The sequence below is a fragment of the Netta rufina genome, assembly GCF_964035555.1.
Source record: "Netta rufina genome assembly, chromosome: 17".
Classification (NCBI taxonomy): domain Eukaryota; kingdom Metazoa; phylum Chordata; class Aves; order Anseriformes; family Anatidae; genus Netta; species Netta rufina.
Window position 1 is genome coordinate 10,395,198 of NC_140141.1, and position 18,162 is coordinate 10,413,359.

The 18,162-nt window shown below is 66.1% G+C and overlaps 2 protein-coding genes across 2 annotated transcripts; one reads left to right on the forward strand and one right to left on the reverse strand.

Annotated features, from left to right (window-relative positions):
• Positions 1-18: 18 nt before the first annotated feature.
• AP1B1 (adaptor related protein complex 1 subunit beta 1) lies at positions 19-10,579 on the reverse strand (the record flags this gene model as incomplete). Its single annotated transcript, XM_084297437.1, has 23 exons — positions 10,521-10,579; positions 9,522-9,571; positions 9,330-9,435; positions 8,437-8,572; positions 7,675-7,920; positions 6,973-7,163; positions 6,469-6,690; positions 5,657-5,777; positions 5,372-5,467; positions 4,915-5,030; positions 4,106-4,271; positions 3,705-3,803; positions 3,373-3,632; positions 2,820-3,021; positions 2,547-2,567; positions 2,243-2,272; positions 1,991-2,134; positions 1,760-1,905; positions 1,172-1,301; positions 973-1,057; positions 566-652; positions 250-404; positions 19-36 (listed from the first exon to the last, which is right to left on the reverse strand). The coding sequence occupies exons 2-23, from the start codon at positions 9,556-9,558 to the stop codon at positions 19-21; spliced, it is 2,814 nt and encodes a 937-aa protein (XP_084153563.1). The 5' UTR covers positions 9,559-9,571; positions 10,521-10,579.
• A 2,700-nt stretch (positions 10,580-13,279) lies between these two features.
• On the forward strand, positions 13,280-17,497 carry NEFH (neurofilament heavy chain; the record flags this gene model as incomplete). Its single annotated transcript, XM_084297438.1, has 4 exons — positions 13,280-14,108; positions 15,017-15,216; positions 15,599-15,723; positions 15,901-17,497. 4 exons carry the CDS (start codon positions 13,280-13,282, stop codon positions 17,495-17,497), a joined length of 2,751 nt encoding a protein of 916 aa, XP_084153564.1.
• Positions 17,498-18,162: the final 665 nt, after the last annotated feature.

An 18,162-nucleotide genomic window follows, 5' to 3' on the forward strand; every position in this document is an offset into this window, starting at 1 on the left:
TTATGGGGTGCCGGGAGCTCAGGGTGTACCCCAAGGCTTGGGGACAGCCCCCAGGGGACAGCGGGGTGGCACTGAGCCCCCCCCCCCGGCCACAAAAAGGGCAGCGAGGATGGGGACAGGGGGCTGCACCCGAGGGATTTTTGGGGTTGGGGGCTCCCTGCGTCCCTCTGCTGCGGCGAGGGCGACCCTATAGGGACCCCGTGTCCCCCCATAAGGGGTATGGGGGCGGGAGGGGGGCGGGGGCCGTACCGTGAGGGTGGGGTTGCTGGGCTGGATGCGGAGCTCGGCCAGCACCCAGATGCCGTTGGTGAGCTTCAGGGACTGGTAGAGCATGTCCTGCCCCTCCACGTTCCTCTTGGCGATGGTGAAGATGTTGCTGCCTTGCAGCTTGCTGCTGACGGCGTCTTGGGGGACGGGGGGGGGACAGAAAAAGGCTCAGCACCAGCTGGGGGCCGCTCTGACCCCCCTCCGTGGGCATAGGGCGGGGAAAAGGGGAGCCCCCCCAGAGCTCCCCTAGCCCGGCACAGCCCCTTCAGAGCCCCCCCGGGGGGGGGTTTGGACCCACCTGCGCTGAGGGAGCAGTCCTTGAGCTGGAACTGGGCTTCGTTCTCGTTGGGGATGTCCTTCCAGGTGGCCAGGAACATCTGCCGCTCTGCAGCCACCACAGCACCGCGTTCTGGGGCCACCAGAGCAGCCCCGGCTCCCCCTCCAGCCCCCAGCCTCCAGGTCACGCTGTGCAGAGCCCCCCCAGGGCCGAGGGGAGCACCCCAAAACCCCTCCAGCAGCCCCCCCGGGACCAGCCTCACCCCGCCGCCTCGGGGAAGAGGCTCAAAAATGAGCGGTGGTGCCCCAAAGCCCCCTCGGGCATGACAGATTCCCATGGGATTGTGGCTTTTTGGGGGTTCCCAGGGCTGGGAACGGGGCCGGGAGGATTTAAGGAGAAGGGGGGTGAGACCCCGTGCCCCGACTCACCCATCTTCCCGTCCTCCACGAAGAGGATGTGCAGAGGGTAGAGGGTGCTGAAGTAGAAGACGTCGATGTTGTTCTTCACCGCCACCTGGGAATAGGGGGGGACACCGGGACGTCAGCGCCGCCTCCGACCCGCAGCAGGGGCCCCAAAATCAGCCCCCCCAACCAGGGGGGGGGAAAAAAGAGACGGGGGTGCCCCCACCTGCAGGTTGTTGAGGGGATCCATCTTCATGACGGAGCCCACCGTGTTGAGGGGCAGCGAGATCTCCACCGACTGGTTGGGGGCCAGCGGCGCGTGGACCTGCAGGGGGGCGGCCGGGGCCAGGCCGAAACTGGGAGGGGGGGGGGGGGACACGGGGTGAGGTTTGGGGGGGGTGTCAGGGCAACGGGGGTCTCGCTGCCGGCTCTGGGACCCCCCCAGCTCAGCTCCTTGCATCCCGATCCCCTTCAAGAGCCCAACTCCTTGCTGCTTTGCCCATCCTGGGGCAATGCGAGGCGGCCCCCCAGCCCGGCACCCTTCTCCTCCAGATTTCCGCTGATTTTTGGTGCCCCCCCGCTAGGAGCAACCCCTGGTCGGAGTGTTGGCTCCCCCAGGAGAACAAACGAGGCCACCCCACGCCCAACGAGGCCGTCGTGCCCCGGGGAACGGCCTCCTCAGACAACTTCTCAGAGGCTTCTCCTTGGCCACCATCACGTCGGCGCCATCAGGGAGGGAAGGGTCATCAGGAGAGGCCGTTCCCGGGGGGGTGCCACCCCCACCAGCCCCCCGCCACCCCCACCAGCCCCCCACCTGTTGCGGTTGAACTGGATGGCGAAGTCGGACATGACCTGCAGGGCTTTGTTGGTCAGCACCAGGTCCATGGAGATGGAGCCCACCTGGCGGCTGAAGGTGCCGGAGATCTCCAGCCCCTTGGCTTTCATGGCAGGGAGCCACACCTGGGTCGAGAGGCAGAATCCGTCTGGTTTTACCCCAAAATGAATACTTCGGTGAGCGAAGCCAGCCCTGGGCAGCCAGACTCACCGATTTGGGAGCCACGTAGGAGCCCGACAGGGTCCCCACGCCCCCGGTGAGGTCGAAGAGGTCCCCGAGGCCGCTGCCGAGGGGCGCTCCCATGCTGGCCGGCACCGCGGGGCCGGGCGCAGCGAAGCCACCGCCGCCACCCATCTGTGGGGGACAAGAGAGAGGGTCAGGGGACACCGCGGGGAGGAGGAGGAGGAGGAGAAAAAAAGAGGAGGAGGAAGAGGAAGATGCCAGGGGCGCGAGGGAACTCACAGCGGGGCTGCCTCCCACATCGCTGCGCAGCTGCAAGAGACAAGAGAGCGCGGTCGGTGCCGAGGGGACCCGCGGGACACCCCATCACGGGCACTTCCCAAAAGCTTCGGTGTGGGTGAGCGAGGGCTCGGGGTCGCTAGGGCTCCCGAGAGGCAGAGGGGTGAAGGCTGAGGGCTTCGGGGGCTGGCTGTCCCCAGAGGGGTCCCCAGGACGCGGCGGGGGCAGCTCCGCGCCCAGCCCTCGGGGCAGGGGGCTGCGGAGGTGGGCAGGGGGCTAGAGGGGTAAGAAAAGGGCTGGTGCGTACCCCTTCCGACTCGTCCCCCATCTCCAAGCAGAAGCAGGCAAGGCGGAGAGGAGAGCCAGGCGCATGCAGAGAGAAGCCAGGAGAGAAGAGACAAAAAAAATAAAAGAGAGAGAGAGAAACAGGAGATAGGAGCCCTGCTCCAGCTGACGAGGTTAATTAGCACCCCTCATCACCAGCCAGGGCTAGCCCAGACGCCTCCAGGTGAAGACAAACCCACCCCCAGGAGCCCCGACATCCATCCCCGAGGCAGGAGCACGCGGCACGGCGACCCACCAGGCTGTCCAGGCCCCCTCCCAGGAGGTCCACGGCACCCATCTGCACGGAGGAGGCGGCGAGGGGGGGCCCGCTGACCGGGGGGCCCAGGTCCAGGTTGAGCAGATCTCCCAGCAGGTCGCCCTGCGCGGGGATGACGGCCGGCTGCTCCGCCGCCTGCCCGGCCGAGGGGGCTGCCTCGGGGCTCTCGGCGCTCTCACTCCTGCAGGGAAGGGCAAGGGTGGGATGCTGGAGGGCTCTGCTGGAGCCCCCGGGGCTGAGAGCCACCCGGCTGGGCTTCGGGGCAAGATGTCCCACCCCACAGAGCTCCCAAAGCCACCCTTGGGGTTCACCTCCCACCTAAAACCTCGCATCTGCAGGCTTAGGACAGCACGGAGTCCACACTGCTCCTGCAGGGAACCCCCCCTTAGGGATGCCCACCCCACCCAGCCCCGCTGGGACCGCACTGGGAACCACCAGCCCAGCTCGGCATCCCCCCCCCTAATCCCACCACCCAGCTCTGGACGTCCCCGTGGGCGTTGGGGACAGCTGGCAGCGAGGAGGGGACACTCACGAGCCCGTTCGCGGGGGCAAGCTCTTGTGCACCACCCCTCGGCTCCCCTCCACGAAGGCGCTGGGCGGCTTGTGGTAGACGGAGGCGAGCGTGCCGATGTAGCAGATGAGCTCGTCCAGCAGCGTGGGCTCGATCAGGTCGGTCTCCTCGGAGATGAGGGGCTTCTCGGCCAGCACCACCTCCTTGGCGGCCACGGGGTCGGTGGAGAGCAGGCGCCAGTAGATGTAGCCGCGGTCCCGCAGGTCGGGGTTGTCGGAGTCCTGCGGGAAGCCCCCGGGGGGTCAGCGCCGAAATTGGGGGTCGGGGAAGCCGTGCGGGGAGCCGGTACCCACCTGCGTGGCCAAGCTCAGGACTTGCTGCACCAGCTCCTGGGTCTCGGTGGGTTTCTTCAGGAACAGCTTGACGATGGCCGTCAGCAGCTGCAGCTGGACCTGCGGGCACCAGGACAGAGGGACAGGCAGAGCAGGAAGGCGTGAGCTCTCCCCGCAGGCGCTGGAGGAAATTTCAGTCATTTCCCTTGCAAAATCACCCGCCCCAGCTGAAGGGGGAGGCGCGAGCAGCCCCCCCAAGACCAGCTCCAAAGGGCAGACCCTGCGCTGGCACCAAGTGACGAGGGGAAGGTGCCCGGGGGGCGCTTCACAGAGGGTGCCCCGCAGCCAGCGCCGCACGAGGAGCTGCGAGGACACCTCCGGGACCCCGAGACACTCGCTTTGTCCCCAAAACCCCGCCACACCTGGGTGCTCTCGTCGTGGAAGCCCTCCAGGAAGCTCTCCAGCAGCTCGTCGGCATTGTCGATGCGCTCGGCGTACTCGCCCACGATCCAGATCATGGCAGCCCGCGCCTCGGGCTCGTCCAGGGAGTCGAGGTTCTCGCACAGCGTAGCGATGACGCTCTCGTACCTGCCGGGGCAGGGACAGGTCACCCCAAAGCCCCAGCTCCCCTCCCTCACGTTGCCCCATCACCCGCTGCAGGGCTGTTCCTGCTGTTCCTGCTGCTCCCATGAAGTTCCCCTTTTCCGATAGGAAGGCTCCGAGCAAGCAAAAGGGAACAAAAGTGATGCGTAGCCATCCGAAAATGGTTATTTGGCTCATGGGAAGCTCTCATTGCCTGTTTCTGTCCTGTAAGCATGCCTGTTTGCACCCGAGCTGCTTGCAGAACAGCTTTGCTTTTGGGATGCGTGGCCACTTTCAATTATCTGTGCCAAGAGAGCCCGTTTGGGTAACGGGAAGGAAGCTGGGGGGATATATGGAAAACCTCGCTCTCCAGAATGAATTTTTTACAGAAGCCAAGCACTGCGTGCACCATCGCTTCTGTATCCAGAGATGAAATCCCAGACATAACACAGGGACGTTTGCTAAGCAAAAACACACTCTGGGACACTGCCCGTGCCAGCCCCTTTGGAGAATTCACTTCTTGGCCCCGTTTGTCTGTTCCCCACCCTCTCCAAACCGCTGGCTCCTGGCGCAGACCGCTGGCTCGCTGGTTATCCCCGCGCTGGGAGCAGCAGGGCAGGAGCTGGGGGGAGCCCCTCGCCCCACGCACTTGTTGGGGTACTTGCGGAAGATGTCCTTGATGACGACGATGGCCTCCTGCACCACGTAGTTGACCTTGGTCTGGATGAGGTCCAGCAGGGTGCTGACGCAGCGCTCCGCCGATTGCTGTTGTGGGGGGGTGTCGGTCAGCGATGCCCTCACACCCTCATCACACCCCTGCGTGCCCCAAACCCAGCGTGGAGCAGAAGGGACACACACACAGCTGCTGCCTCCCCTTTTTTTGCGCCCCAAATCCTAAACCAGAGGGGCTGGGACGCGCTCCTTGAGCCCCACAGAACCGCTCTGAGCCACCCCCACGCCCCACCGAGGCTCCTGGGGGATCCTTTTTGGGCTGCAAGGCCTCCAGCTCGCCCAGCACGAGCAGGATGCCTGCCCAGCAGCAGGACACACGGTGAGCCAAAGGACAGCGTGCCGAGGTGCCCGTGTCCCCCCCACACCAGCCTCACCTCCACCTTGATGGCGCAGCGGCCGATGGCTCTCACTGCCTTCCTGACGAAATCCACGTCCACCTCCGTGGCGTACTCCTTCAGCTCCGCCAGCACCTGCCGGGGGGGCGAGGATGTGAGCCCCCAATAAAGCCCCCGAGCCGCGGATTTCCCCCGATGCAATGCCCCAAATCCCAGCTGGCTGGATCGGGAGTTTAACGGGGCAGCCACAGCCCCGCTGGTGCCGGAGCAGGGGGAAGTGTTATCGGGGTGGCCAAGGCCCCTCGTGCCCGCCCGCAGCCCGACCTGCGCGATGTTGGCCTGGGAAGCCAGGCGGATCATGATGTCCAGCTTCTCCAGCTTGACGTAGATGGGGTCGTTGTACTTGACGAAGAACACCTTCATCTCGTGCTTCAGGATTTCGGGCCTGGGGAGGGCAAGGAAAAGCAGTGATTGAGGGATCTGGCCAAGGGGAGCGGAGCTGGGAGCTGCCACAAGGCTCCGGGCCAGCAGGATGAGGCTGCCCGGCCGTTTTTGGGGCTGCTCAGTGCCCGGGAGTTCAAGACACCACGATTTTCCCCTGGCAGCTCTCGCCCTCGGCTCCCCTTTGCGGACGCGCGCCCGACCTTGCCGCAAATAAAGAGCAGCTGCAATGCAACAGGGGACGCTGGCGAGGTCAGGAGGGACACCCTGGGGGAGCAGGGACACCAGCCCAGAGCCCAGGGCCAAACTGGCCCTTCCTCACCACACCAGCCTCCGAGCTGGGGCAGGAGGGAGGCCAGGTCCCCGAGGAGCCGAGCTGCTGTCCACACACCCCCTGGCAATGGTGCTAATTGCTTTCCACCCCCCCAAGAAGCTGCTGCTAATTTTAATAGGCCGCAGCAGCGATGGGACATCTGCCTGCAGCTCTCCAGCTGGCCCCGAGCACCATCACGGGGCCTCGGCCACCTCCTGCCCTCCGGCAACGTCAGCTGGGCCAAGGGACACGGGGACTTGGAGGACTCGCTCGTCTGCTGAGGACGAGCAGGTCGGAAGGAGTCACAAAAACTCCTCAGCAGACTGAAACGAGAGAAGCAGCGCCTCGGGGGGGCTGGAGGACGGGGATGGAGGGCACGCACCTCTTCTGCACGATGAGGTTGATGTTGCGGAGAGCCACGTACTGCAGCTCGGGCTCCGCGGACAGCAGGGTGACCAGCGGCGGGGCCAGCTTCTTCAGCAGCGTGCCGTAGTAGTCCAGGTCCTTGGAGAGCATCTCCATGAACTTCATCAGCACCTTCACCGCCGAGAGCACCACCGCCGAGTTGGCGTGGGACAGCCGGGGCGTCACCCGCTCGCAGATGCTGGAAAAGGGAGAAAAAAAAAAAAGGGAAAGAGGCAGTGAGAGCCCAGTTAAAACCCCAAGGAACGTCGGCAGCTTGCAGCACAGCAGGCGGCCACCACTGAAGATCCCCATAAAAACCGAGCAGCTGGCTCTTAAACGCTCCTGGAGAGGAGAAGGGATAGGAGAGGGGAAAGGAGAGGAGAGAGGAGAAAGGAGAGGAGAAAGGAGAGGAAAAAGGAGAGGAGAAGAGGCAGCGCCAGCCCCGTCCTGCCTCCGCCCTGCCACCCCCAGCCTCCCTCACCTCTGGGCCTCCCGGTCGTCCTTGGGCATGTAGTTGGCCAGGCAGTCCAGGATGAAGATCTGGCCCCACTCGGTGCACTCGTTCAGGGCGGTGAGCAGCTTGTTGATGGACTGGGGGTTGAGGTCCAGCAGGTTGCTGCTCGGGTGCGACTCCGCGATCTCCGACAGCGCCGCCACCGCGTTGGCCACCACCTGGGGAGGGGACGGGGACACCCGATGGGACCAGAGCCGTGCATAACGCCCCCGGGGGGGAGGCTGCTGCGGGAGGATGAGCTGCGTCCTCGGCGTGGGCCCCCCGCTACCGACATCTGGGCGCCAGGCTCGCCCCGCCTGGGGGGTCGGGCTGCTGCTCGGCGAGCTGTGTGGGCAAACCCCAAAGCTTTGATTCCTCCCGTCCCCCTCCCCGCAGCCGCAGAGGGGCTGAGCTGACAGCGGCCGTGGGAAGAGGACACGCAGCAGCACGAAATCCCCAGCTGCCACCTGCCCCAATCCCCTAGGGAGCAGGAGTTAATAGCACGGGGATTAATTAACGCAGCCCCACGGCCAGGAGACGGTTCCACAACCCAGAACGCAGCCCCAGGGTCAGCTACCAAAGCACCAGGGGCTGCCGGGCACCAAAAAGGGGCCGAGAAATGAAGGGCAGCACGGGAGAGAGGGCGTGGAGAGGGAGGAAAGAGGGAGGGCGAAGGCAAACCCTAATCACCATGGGGTTGGAGTCCGAGATGAGGTCCTTGAGGGTGTCCAGGAAGCCCTGGTCCTCCACCAGCTGGGCGTTGATGTCGTGGAGCTTGGCCACGCAGACGGCCGCCGTCTTGCGCACGTAGGGGTCCTCGTCCTTCAGGCACTTGCGCAGGGGCTCGCAGAGGTACTCCGTGATCTTGTCCACGCGGATGCAGCCCATGGTGCGCACGGCCAGCGCCCGGATCAGCGGGTTCGGGTCCTCACAGTCCTGGGGGGACACATGGGGACGGTCAGACTCCCAGCTCCTGCGGCCACAGCCCTCAGCAGGACCTCGATTTCCCTTCGGGTTCCCAAAACCTCGGGGTTTTAGTGCTCAGGATGGGAGAGGAGGTGAAGCCAGAGTGCCTCCCGCAGGAGGGGGCTCATCTCCTTCCAAAAACTGGAGCACAACGGAGCTTTAACACCAAAACCACTCCAAAGCTGCCCCAGAAAGCATCTCACCGAGGTCCCAAACCCCGCAGAACAGCCACCAGACCCGGCGCACACCCCGACAGGCAAACTGCTTTTTTTCCTTTCAAATCAAACCAACCCAAAAACCCACCAAACCCCAAACTCCCCGGCAAACCCTCCCACCGGAGCAACCTCACTCCCCACCTCCCAACCCCACCGCAACCTCCCCAAAAACCATTTTCCCCCCCGGGTTTTGCGGGACCACATCCCGGCACGAGGTGAGCCCCGATGACAACCAGGACACCCCGTAGGGAAACGGGGAACCCCCCCTCACCTTGACGAAGGTGTTGACGGCCATGATGGCCATGTCGGGCTGGCTCTTGGCGTAGTTCATCAGGTAGAGGTAGACCAGCTTCTTCAGCTCCAGGTTGTCCGTCTGCATGCAGTTGACCACGTCCGGGAACAGCGCGCTGCAACGCAGAAGCCGCTTCGCCACGGAGCGCAGCGGGCCCCGGGTGGGGAAAATGGGGGGGACACGGGGGGGGTTAATGGGGGTGTCCCCACACCGGGGATGGTGGCCCCGTTGTCCTGGGAGCGGGCTGCCGCCAGAAGGTGAGGGTGGGTGAGTGGTGGGGGGGGTGGGAGGTGTGTGAGGGACATGGGGGGACGTGGAGGGATGGGGTGGGACACGGAGGAACAGGGTGGGAGGGATGGGATGGGACACAATGGGATGTGGTGGGACATGATGGGACACAAGGGGACACAATGGGACATGGTGGGACATGGTGGGACACGAGGGGATGTGGTGGGGCACAAGGGGACACAGTGGGGCACAGAAGGACAGAATGGGACATGAAGGGACGAGGTGGGACAAAAAAGGGACATGGTGGACATGGTGGGACATAAAGGGACATGGTAGGACATGGTGGGACACGGAGGGACGTGGGGTGACACAGAGGGACGTGGGGTGACACAGAGGGACATGGGGTGACACAGAGGGACATGGGGTGATATGAAGGGCCATGGGGTGACACAAAGGGCCATGGGGTGACACGACGGTGGCTGGCACTGGGGACCTCTAAGTCCCAGCCCAACCCCAGCAGCACCCCGCAGGGGCACCCCCAAGGCCCAGGCAGCTTTATGGGGCCGGGGGAGCACCAGGAGCCGCCTGCTGCCCCCCCAAAAGGAGAGAATCCCACCCCAAAAGCCGTCAGCGGGGCCGCGCACCTGACGTCCTTGCCGACGGTCATGGAGGCGATCACCTTCTTCACAGCCTCCTTCTTCTTCTCCTTCTTGTCGCTGTTGAGCTCGGCCTTCAGCTCGAAGATCTCCCCTGGGGCCGGGCGGGACGGGCGGGCGTGGGGACGGGCCCTGGGAGCCCCCCGAAACCCCTCAGGGCCGGCCCGGGCCCCCCCTCACCTTTCTTGGTGGTGGTGAAGTACTTGGAGTCCGTCATGGTGCCGCCGCGCCTGCTGCGGGGGAGGATTTCACTGATTTGTGGGGTTTTTATCCCAAAAGTGCCTAGGGCCTGATCCGGATCTGGATCCTGATCCCTATCCCGGTCTCGGTCCCAGCACCCAGGGGGGCTGCAGCTCGCCCCGGCCCCGATCAGCCCCGGTTGGTCCCAGTCCCAATCCAAGTACCAGTCCTAATCCTGATTCCAGTCCCAGTCCTAATCCTAATCCCAGTCCCAATCCCGGTCCTGATCCTGCTCCCTCCACCCTGTGGCGCTGCAGCTCAGCCCCAGCCCTGATCAGCCCCAGTTGGACCTGGTCGGTCCCAGTCCCAGTCCCAGTCCTAGTCCCAATCCCAATCCTGGTCCCAGTCCCAATCCCAAACCCAATCCCAATCCCAGTCCATATCCAGATCCTGGTCCTGATCCCAGCACCCCAGGGAGCCACAGCTCGCCCCCGGCCCCGATCAGCCCAGGTCGGTCCCAGTCCCAGTCCCAGTCCCGATCCCGGTCCCAGTCCCAATCCTAATCCCAAACCCAATCCCAATCCCGATCCAGATCCTGGTCCAAATCCCAGCACCCCAGGGAGCCACAGCTGGCCCCTGGCCCCGATCAGCCACGGTCTGTCCCAATCCCAGTCTCAGTCCCAGTCCCGATCCTGATCCCAATCCCTATCCTAATCCCGATCCGGATCCTGGTCCAGATCCGGATCCTGTTCCCGATCCCAGCAGCCCGGGGGGGAACAGCTGGCCCCCGGCCCGGATCGGCCCCGATCGGCCCCAGTCGGTCCCGACCCCAATCCCAATCCCAATCCCGGTCCCAATCCCAATCCCGGTCCCAATCCTAATCCCGATCCCAATTCCAGTCCCAATCCGGATCGCGGTGCCGGTCTCACCCCGTGTGCCCGCAGCCCTCCCCCTGCCCCGCTCGGTCCCATCCCGGCCCGGTCCCGGCCCCCCCCGCACCTGCCCCGTCCCCGTCCCCGTCCCGGTCCCGGTCCCGGCCCCGCCGCCACCGGCCCCAGCGGAAGTGAGCGCGGGGCGGGAGCGGTTCCGGGGCGGGGGGGCGGGGCTTGGGGAAAATGGGGCGTGGTTTGGGGCGTGTTTTGGGCGTGGTGGGCGTGGTTTGGGCACGGGGTGGGTGGGGCTTGGGGACGGGGAGCGCGGGGTGGGGAAGGGGCGGGGGGGGGACACGGGGAGGGGACGGGGGGGTCACTGGGGGTCATGGGGGGTCACTGGGGGTCATGGGGGGTCACGGGGGGTCATGGGGGGACAAGGGGGACACGGGGGGGTCACGGGGGGGACAGGGGTGGGGACAGTGGGGACAGGACAGGGGGAGGGGGAGGGGACAGGGATGGGTGTGGGGAGCTGGGGGGGGGACAGGGGACATGGGGAAGGGCACGGGGACAGGGGGTGCGACAGGGAGGGGGGGGAAGGGCAGGGCTGTGTGTGTGTGTCGTCCCCCCCCCCGGAGCCACCGCGTCCCCAAAAGGATCGGGGCCACCCCGCTGAGCCCCTGTGCCGAGCCGGGGGTCGGGAGGTTGGGGGGGAGGTTGTGGGGGATACATGGAGGGGTGGGGGGGTTGTGGGGGGGTTATGGGGGGTTATAGGGGCTGGGGGGGTTATGGGGGGCTATGGGGGGGTTATGGGGATTATAGAGTGTGGGAATGTTATAGGAAGTTATGGGGGGGTTATGGGGTGTGGGGGGTTATGGGGTGTTATGGGGTGTGGGGTGTTATGGGGTGTGGAGGTGTTATATAGGGGTTATGGGGGGTGGAGATGGGTTAAGGGGGGGTTATGGGGGCTGGGAGGGGTTATGGAGGGGTTATCAGGGTTATGGGGGGGGTATGGGGGGTTATGGGGGGTGTGCAGGGGTTATGGGGGTCATAGAGTGTGGGAATGTTATAGGGGCTTATGGGGTGTGGGGGGTTATGGGGTGCGGGGGATTTATATAGGGGTTATGGGGAGTGGGGATGGATTAAGGGGGGTTATGGGGGATGTGGGAGGGTTATGGGGGGTTTATGGGGTGCAGGGATGTTACAGGGCGTTATGGGGTGGGGTGGGACTGCAGCATCCTGCCGCCGCCCAGCACTGCAGCGGCTCTGCCTGCCAACGCGCTGCTCGCTCAAACCCTCGCCTCCGTCCTGACACAGGGAAAAAATGAGAAAAAAAAAAAAAAAAGAAAAAATAAAAAAATAAACCAAAAGTGATGAGTAGGGAGAGTTCTGCAGGGCGCGCGTCAAGGTCAGCGCGTGCCATGCGCGTGGGGAACCCCGTCCCAGCATGCCCCGGGGCTGGGGGGCTGCAGCCCCTCCATCCCCCCCCCAGGGACCACTGCCAGGGCCGGGCGCTGCGGGCGTGCTGATTGGCTGGGCTGGGCCCGGCTGCTGATTGGCCGAGCTGCCGCTGTGCTGATTGGCCGGGTGGTGTAGGTGACATGGCCACCGGGGGGGTCCGCAGGCTCTGGTTGGCTGGGGGGGGCCGTGGTTGGGTGCAGGGCTGCTGGGGGGCGCCGTGCCCACGGCCCCTCGTGGGCCAAGTGGTCCCTGCGTGATGGGTGGGCAAGGGGTCAATGGGTTGGGTGGGTGGCAACTGGTTGGGTGGTTGGTCAACTGGTTGGGTAGGTGGTCAGCTGGTTGGGTAGGTGGCCAACTGGTTGGGTAGGTGGTCACCCCATTGGGTAGGTGGTCAACCAGTTGGTTGGGTGGTCACCTGGTTGGGTAGGTGGTCAGCTGGTTGGGTAGGTGGTCAACCAGTTGGGTAGGTGGTCAACTGGTTGGGTGGTCAACTGGTTGGGTAGGTGGTCAACCAGTTGGTTGGGTGGTCACCCCGTTGGGTAGGTGGTCACCCCCTTGGTTGGGTGGTCACATGGTTAGGTGGGCGGTCAACTGGTTGGCCAGGTGGTCAACTGGTTGATAGGGTGGTCACCTGGTTGAGTAGGTGGTCAACTAGTTGGGTTTACCTCTTGGCCCGGTGAGCCATGAGAGCCAATAGGTCGGGTGCTCCATGTGCACTGGTTGGCCGCGTAGCTCACGGCTCCTCGTAGACCAAGTGCTCCACGCGTGCTGGTTGGCCGGGTAGTCACCCGGTTGACACCACGAGGTGTCCCATGGCTCCTCGCACTCTAAGAGGTCCACGCCTGCTGGTTGGGGGGGTCTTGGCCCGGCGGTCCACGGATGCCGATGGCTGCAGTGCTCCGTGCGCTCTGATGGCCCAGGAGGGCTGCACATGCAGCTCAGCTGGTGGCCCTGTGGGCTGACGGGCTGGTTGCCCCCCACCCCGGGATCCCATCCCGGTCCCCTCCCGATCCCCCTGCCCTCCTGGGGACATTCCCACCTCCCCTCCACCCCGCAGTGACACCGGGGACCCGTTCCCTGGACCCAGGGGTCCCACTGCAGCACCACTCCCCCAGCACGTGGGGGTGGAGCCCCCCGGGGGTCTTCGCCCCCCACCCACACCACGGGGGTGCCACCGTGCGCCCCCCGAGACCCCCCCCGGCCCCATGGCGGGGTCCCTCGCTTCCCCCTGGTGCCCCCCTCTCCATCCTTGTCGCTGTCCCCCGGCCCCCCCCATCCCCCGGGGGGCTGCGGCGGCTGCTCGGGGCGGTGCCGCTGCCGGTGCCCGGCCCCCTCCCGGTGCCGGCGGCGGGGCGGAGCGGCCCCGACGGCCCCCATAAAGCGGGAGGCGGCGGCGGCGGTGCCGCAGTGAGGGCGGGGGCCACCACCATGAGCCTGGTGCTGGAGGCGCTGCTGGCCCCCCCGGGGGGGCTCCGCAAGGAGCCTGCCCGCTCCATGCCGCGCTCCGCCGCCTCCTCCTCTTTCTCCTTCTCCTCCAGCGGCTTCCACTCGTGGTCGGTGCCGGTCCCGGGGCGCTCGGGGATCGCGGCGCGGGGCGGTGGCGGCGGCGGGGGCAGCGCCGCCGCCTCGTCGTCGGCCACCACCGAGAGCCTGGAGTCGCTGGAGGGGGGCGAGCCGCGGGCTCGCAGCGAGAAGGAGCTGCTGCAGGCGCTGAACGAGCGCTTCGCCGGCTACATCGAGCGGGTGCGGGCGCTGGAGCAGCGCAACCGGGCGCTGGCGGCCGAGGCGGCGGCGCTGCGGCAGCAGCAGGCGGGGCGCACGGCCATGGGCGAGCTGTACGCCCGGGAGCTGCGCGATATGCGGGGAGCCCTGGTGCGCCTGGGGGCCGAGAAGGGGCAGCTGAGGCTGGAGCGGTGCCGCCTGGCCGAGGACGTGGCCGCGCTGCGGGGCAGGCTGGAGGAAGAGGCTCGGCAGCGAGCCGGGCTGGAGGCGGCGGCGCGGGGGCTGGAGCAGCGCTCGGCACGGGAGGAGCGCGCCCGGGGGCCGCTGGAGGAGCGAGCCCGGGCGCTGCGGGAGGAGGCCGAGCTGCTGAGGAAGCAGCACCGGGCCGAGGTGGGCGCCCTGCTGCGGGAGGCCCCCGCCGAGCCCCCCCCGGCCTCCCTGCGCCCCGGTGTCACCGCCGCGCTCCGCGACCTGCGCGCACAGCTGGAGGGCACGGCGGCGCGCAGCACCCTGCAGGCCGAGGAGTGGTTCCGCGGTGAGCAAAAATCCCCCCAAATCCCCCTCAAAATCCTGCCCCCACGCCCCCCGCATGCTCCGCGGGCACCCTCGGGTTGGGGGTGCCCCGTTCGTGCTGCGCGCCCGGAGGGTGCCCCCACCCCGGGAGGGCGCAGGGGGCTCCCCCCACATCTGAGCTGCAGCAGGGCGTTGCTCTAAGTCCCTCTGTCCCCCTCCAAGCTCCTTGTCCCCCCCCAGCCGTGTGCACGGCCCCCCGGCTGATTTTTGGGGAGGGTCCCCCCGTCCCCTCACCGCCACCCCCAAGGTCGGGGCAGCCCCGCGCCGCCCGCAGGAGCTGCGGGGAGGGGAGGGGGCTGGTGCCGCATCCCCTGCGGGGGGGGAGGAGGACGAGGACGGGGGGGGGGGGCCCGCAGGGTGTGTCCCCGCCGCGCTGCGGGGCTCGGCACCCATGGGTGCGCCGGGAGCTGGGCTCAGCACCGCGGACAGCGGCCCCTCGGCACCGCGGACAGCACCCAGGGGTGCGGGGGGGGGGCTGCGGGCTCCGGCTCTCCCCATCCCCAGGAGGGGAGGGGGAGGGCTCTGCGGCACGCCCCTCCCCAGTTCTGCCCCCCCCTCCCTCCCCAGTAATGCGTCTGGCCGCAGCCCAGCGTGGCGAGGTGGTGCCCGGGAGGGGTGTGGGGGGGTCCGTGGGGCTGCGGCAGGAACTCAGGGGAATATTGGGGGGGGGGGGGCGCTGGAAAAAGGCCAGGGTGGAGAAAATTCCTGCCCAGGTGCCCCCATCCTCCTGGGCACCACCAGAGGGGGGGGGCTGGAGAAGAGGGGACCCCGCGGGCTGGTCCCACAGAGGATATTTTGGGGGATTTAAAGGATTTTTCAAGGGTTTGAGGCTCCCCTCCCGCAGCTCGCCCTCTCTTTTCCCCGCCGCAGTGAGGCTGGACAAGCTGTCGGAGGTGGCCAAGGTGAACACGGACGCCATCCGCCTGGCCCAGGAGGAGATCTCCGAGTACCGCCGCCAGCTGCAGTCCAAGACCACCGAGCTCGAGGCCCTCAAAGGGACGCAGGAGTCGCTGGAGAGGCAGCGGCAGGACTCGGAGGAGCGGCACCATGCCGATGTCCTGTCCTACCAGGTAACCCCTCCGGTGGGTGCAGGGGGGCTCCCATCACGAAGCCGTCCCCTGCCACTGAAGGGGTGGTGGCCGTGGACTGAGGCATCGTCCCCAGGGTGATGCCGCAGCCTTGGGGTGCGGTTTGGTGGCCCCCAGATTCACCCAAATCCTAAAAACATCACCCCTGCCCTCGGGAGCTCTCAGCAGAGGTGGCGCAGGGCTCTGGGGCTCCCCTGGGGACAATCTGGAAGCCCCTGCGCTTGTCCCCTTCCCGCTGTGTCCACCCCTCCGTGGGGGCACCCCGATGCTGGGTGGGCAGCATCCCCCCCCCCTTAAAGGCCTGGGGGTGTTTTTGGGGTGCTGCTGCCCCCCTGCCCGGCCCCAGCCTCTCCGTGTGCGGCAGGAAACCATCCAGCAGCTTGACAGCGAGCTGAGGAACACCAAGTGGGAGATGGCAGCCCAGCTCCGCGAGTACCAGGACCTGCTCAACGTCAAGATGGCACTGGACATCGAAATCGCTGCCTACAGGTACGGGGGCAGCAAGGGGAATGGGGGGGGGCTGGCTGTCCCCTGGGGATGGGCTCTCCAAGGGCACCCCCTGGGGACACTTCTCGGTGAGGGGGGGGCACCTTCCAGGTCCAGCTGGGTGACCCACAGGGGTGGGAGGCAGCTGCTGACAGCCCCCCGCTGGTGTCCTCCTGGCAGAAAGCTCCTGGAAGGGGAGGAATATCGGATCGAGTCCGGCTTCGGGATGATCTCCTACCCCGAGGTGGTCCCCAAGGCTCCCGGCATCGCCGCCAACATCAAGGTGAAGAGCGAGGAGAAAATCAAGGTGGTGGAGAAGTCCGAGAAGGAGACGGTGATTGTGGAGGAGCAGACGGAGGAGATCCAAGTGACCGAGGAGGTGACGGAGGAGGAGGAGGCTGAGAAAGAGGCCGGAGAGGAGAAAGCTGAGGAAGAAGAAGAGGAGAAAGCTGAAGCAGAGGGTGAAGAAGAAGCCAAGTCTCCTGCAAAGGAGGAGGCCAAGTCCCCAGCTGTGAAGTCCCCAGAGAAACCTGAGTCCCCTACAAAGGAGGAAGCCAAATCTCCAGCTGTGAAGTCCCCTGAAAAGGTCCCAACGCCCTCCAAGGAGGAGGCCAAGTCCCCCGCAGTCAAATCCCCAGAAAAGCCACCGACCCCCGCAAAGGAGGAGGCCAAGAGCCCAGCCGTGAAGTCCCCGGAGAAACCCACACCCCCCACAAAAGAGGAGGCCAAGTCCCCAGCTGTCAAATCCCCAGAGAAACCCGCAACCCCCTCCAAGGAGGAGGCCAAGACCCCAACTGTGAAATCTCCAGAGAAGCCCCCAACGCCCGCAAAAGCGGAGGCCAAGTCCCCAGCTGTGAAATCCCCAGAGAAGCCCCCAACACCCTCCAAGGAGGAGGCCAAGTCCCCAGCCGTCAAGTCTCCAGAAAAGCCACTGACCCCCGCAAAGGAGGAGGCCAAGAGCCCAGCCGTGAAGTCCCCCGAGAAACCGGCAACCCCGTCCAAAGAGGAGGCCAAGTCCCCAGCGGTGAAATCCCCAGAAAAACCCGCAACCCCCGCCAAAGAAGAGGCCAAGACCCCAACTGTGAAGTCCCCGGAGAAACCCCCAACGCCCTCCAAAGAAGAGGCCAAGTCCCCAGCGGTCAAATCTCCGGAGAAACCCGCAACCCCCTCCAAGGAGGAGGCCAAGAGCCCAGCCGTGAAGTCCCCAGAAAAACCCGCAACCCCCTCCAAGGAGGAAGCCAAATCCCCGGCGGTGAAGTCTCCCGAAAAACCCCCAACGCCCCCCAAGGAGGAGGCCAAGGCCCCGGCCGTGAAGTCCCCAGAGCAACCCAAACCTCCCGTGAAGGAGGAGGCCAAGTCTCCGCAGAAGGAGCCCAAAGCCCCCCTGAAGGAGGAGCCGGCTGCCCCCAAGGCGGAGGAGAAGCCCAAAGAGAAGGCTGGGCCAGAGCCTCCGGCCCCAAAGGTGAAGGAGAGCGCCAAGGCCGGCCCCAAACCCACAGAGGAAGGGAAAGGAGAGGGAAAACCTCCCCAGGAGGCCGGCAAAGCAGCCGTGAAGGAGGCAGAGAAGCCAAAGGGTAAGGAGAAGGCCGAGGAACCAAAGAAAGCGGCCGAGGAACCAAAGAAGGAGAAGGTGGAGGAACCCAAGAAGGGTGAGGAACCCAAAAAGGTGGAGGAACCCAAAGCCAAACCCAAAGAGGAGCCCCCCAAGGCCGAGAAGCCCCCCGGCACGGACACCAAAGCCCCGGAGCCGGTGCTCGCTGCGGAGAAGAAGAAGTGAGGGGAGCCCCCCGGCCCCGAGGCAGCACCCCTGGGTGCAGGAGCTGCGAAGGGCGAGAGATGGGGAGGGACCCCCGGAGGGCCCCCCCCTCCTCGGCCAGGCCTTACCTTAGCAATATGTTCGTGAGAGACACAGCCCCTCGCCGCCCCCCCCTCCCGTGGTATGTTATGATCGCTTCCCCAGCAGAACGCCGCGTGCACAGCGCCACATTTAACACTTGAATTAGGAGGAGGAGGAGGAGAGCAGCCCCCCCACCCCTCCCCGGGGGGGGTCCGACCGCCCTCTTCCCATAAGTGCATTTATGACAGCGAGGGCCGCGCGCCCCGCAGAGCTCCAGCTGCAGGGGGGGGGGAGGACCTCGAGCCCACTGTCAGTTGCTTTATGTGCAATAACCAAATAATAAAGTGCTTACGGAGACACCTCGGCTCCTGCTGGCATCGTTTGGTGGAAGGGGGGGCAGGAGGTGGAGGAGGAATGCAGGGGAAGGGTGGCCCGGGGGGGTTGGCATTGTCAGCTGGGGTGCACGGGGGGTGGCCGGGGGCTTTCTGAGGTGGGTGGCAGCAAGGACAGGTCCTGCACCTCCCCACTTTTCCTTGGGGAAGAGCCCAGCACATCCTGGGGGTGCCTGCATGATGCCCAGGGGCTGGAAGCAGGGCCAGAACCCA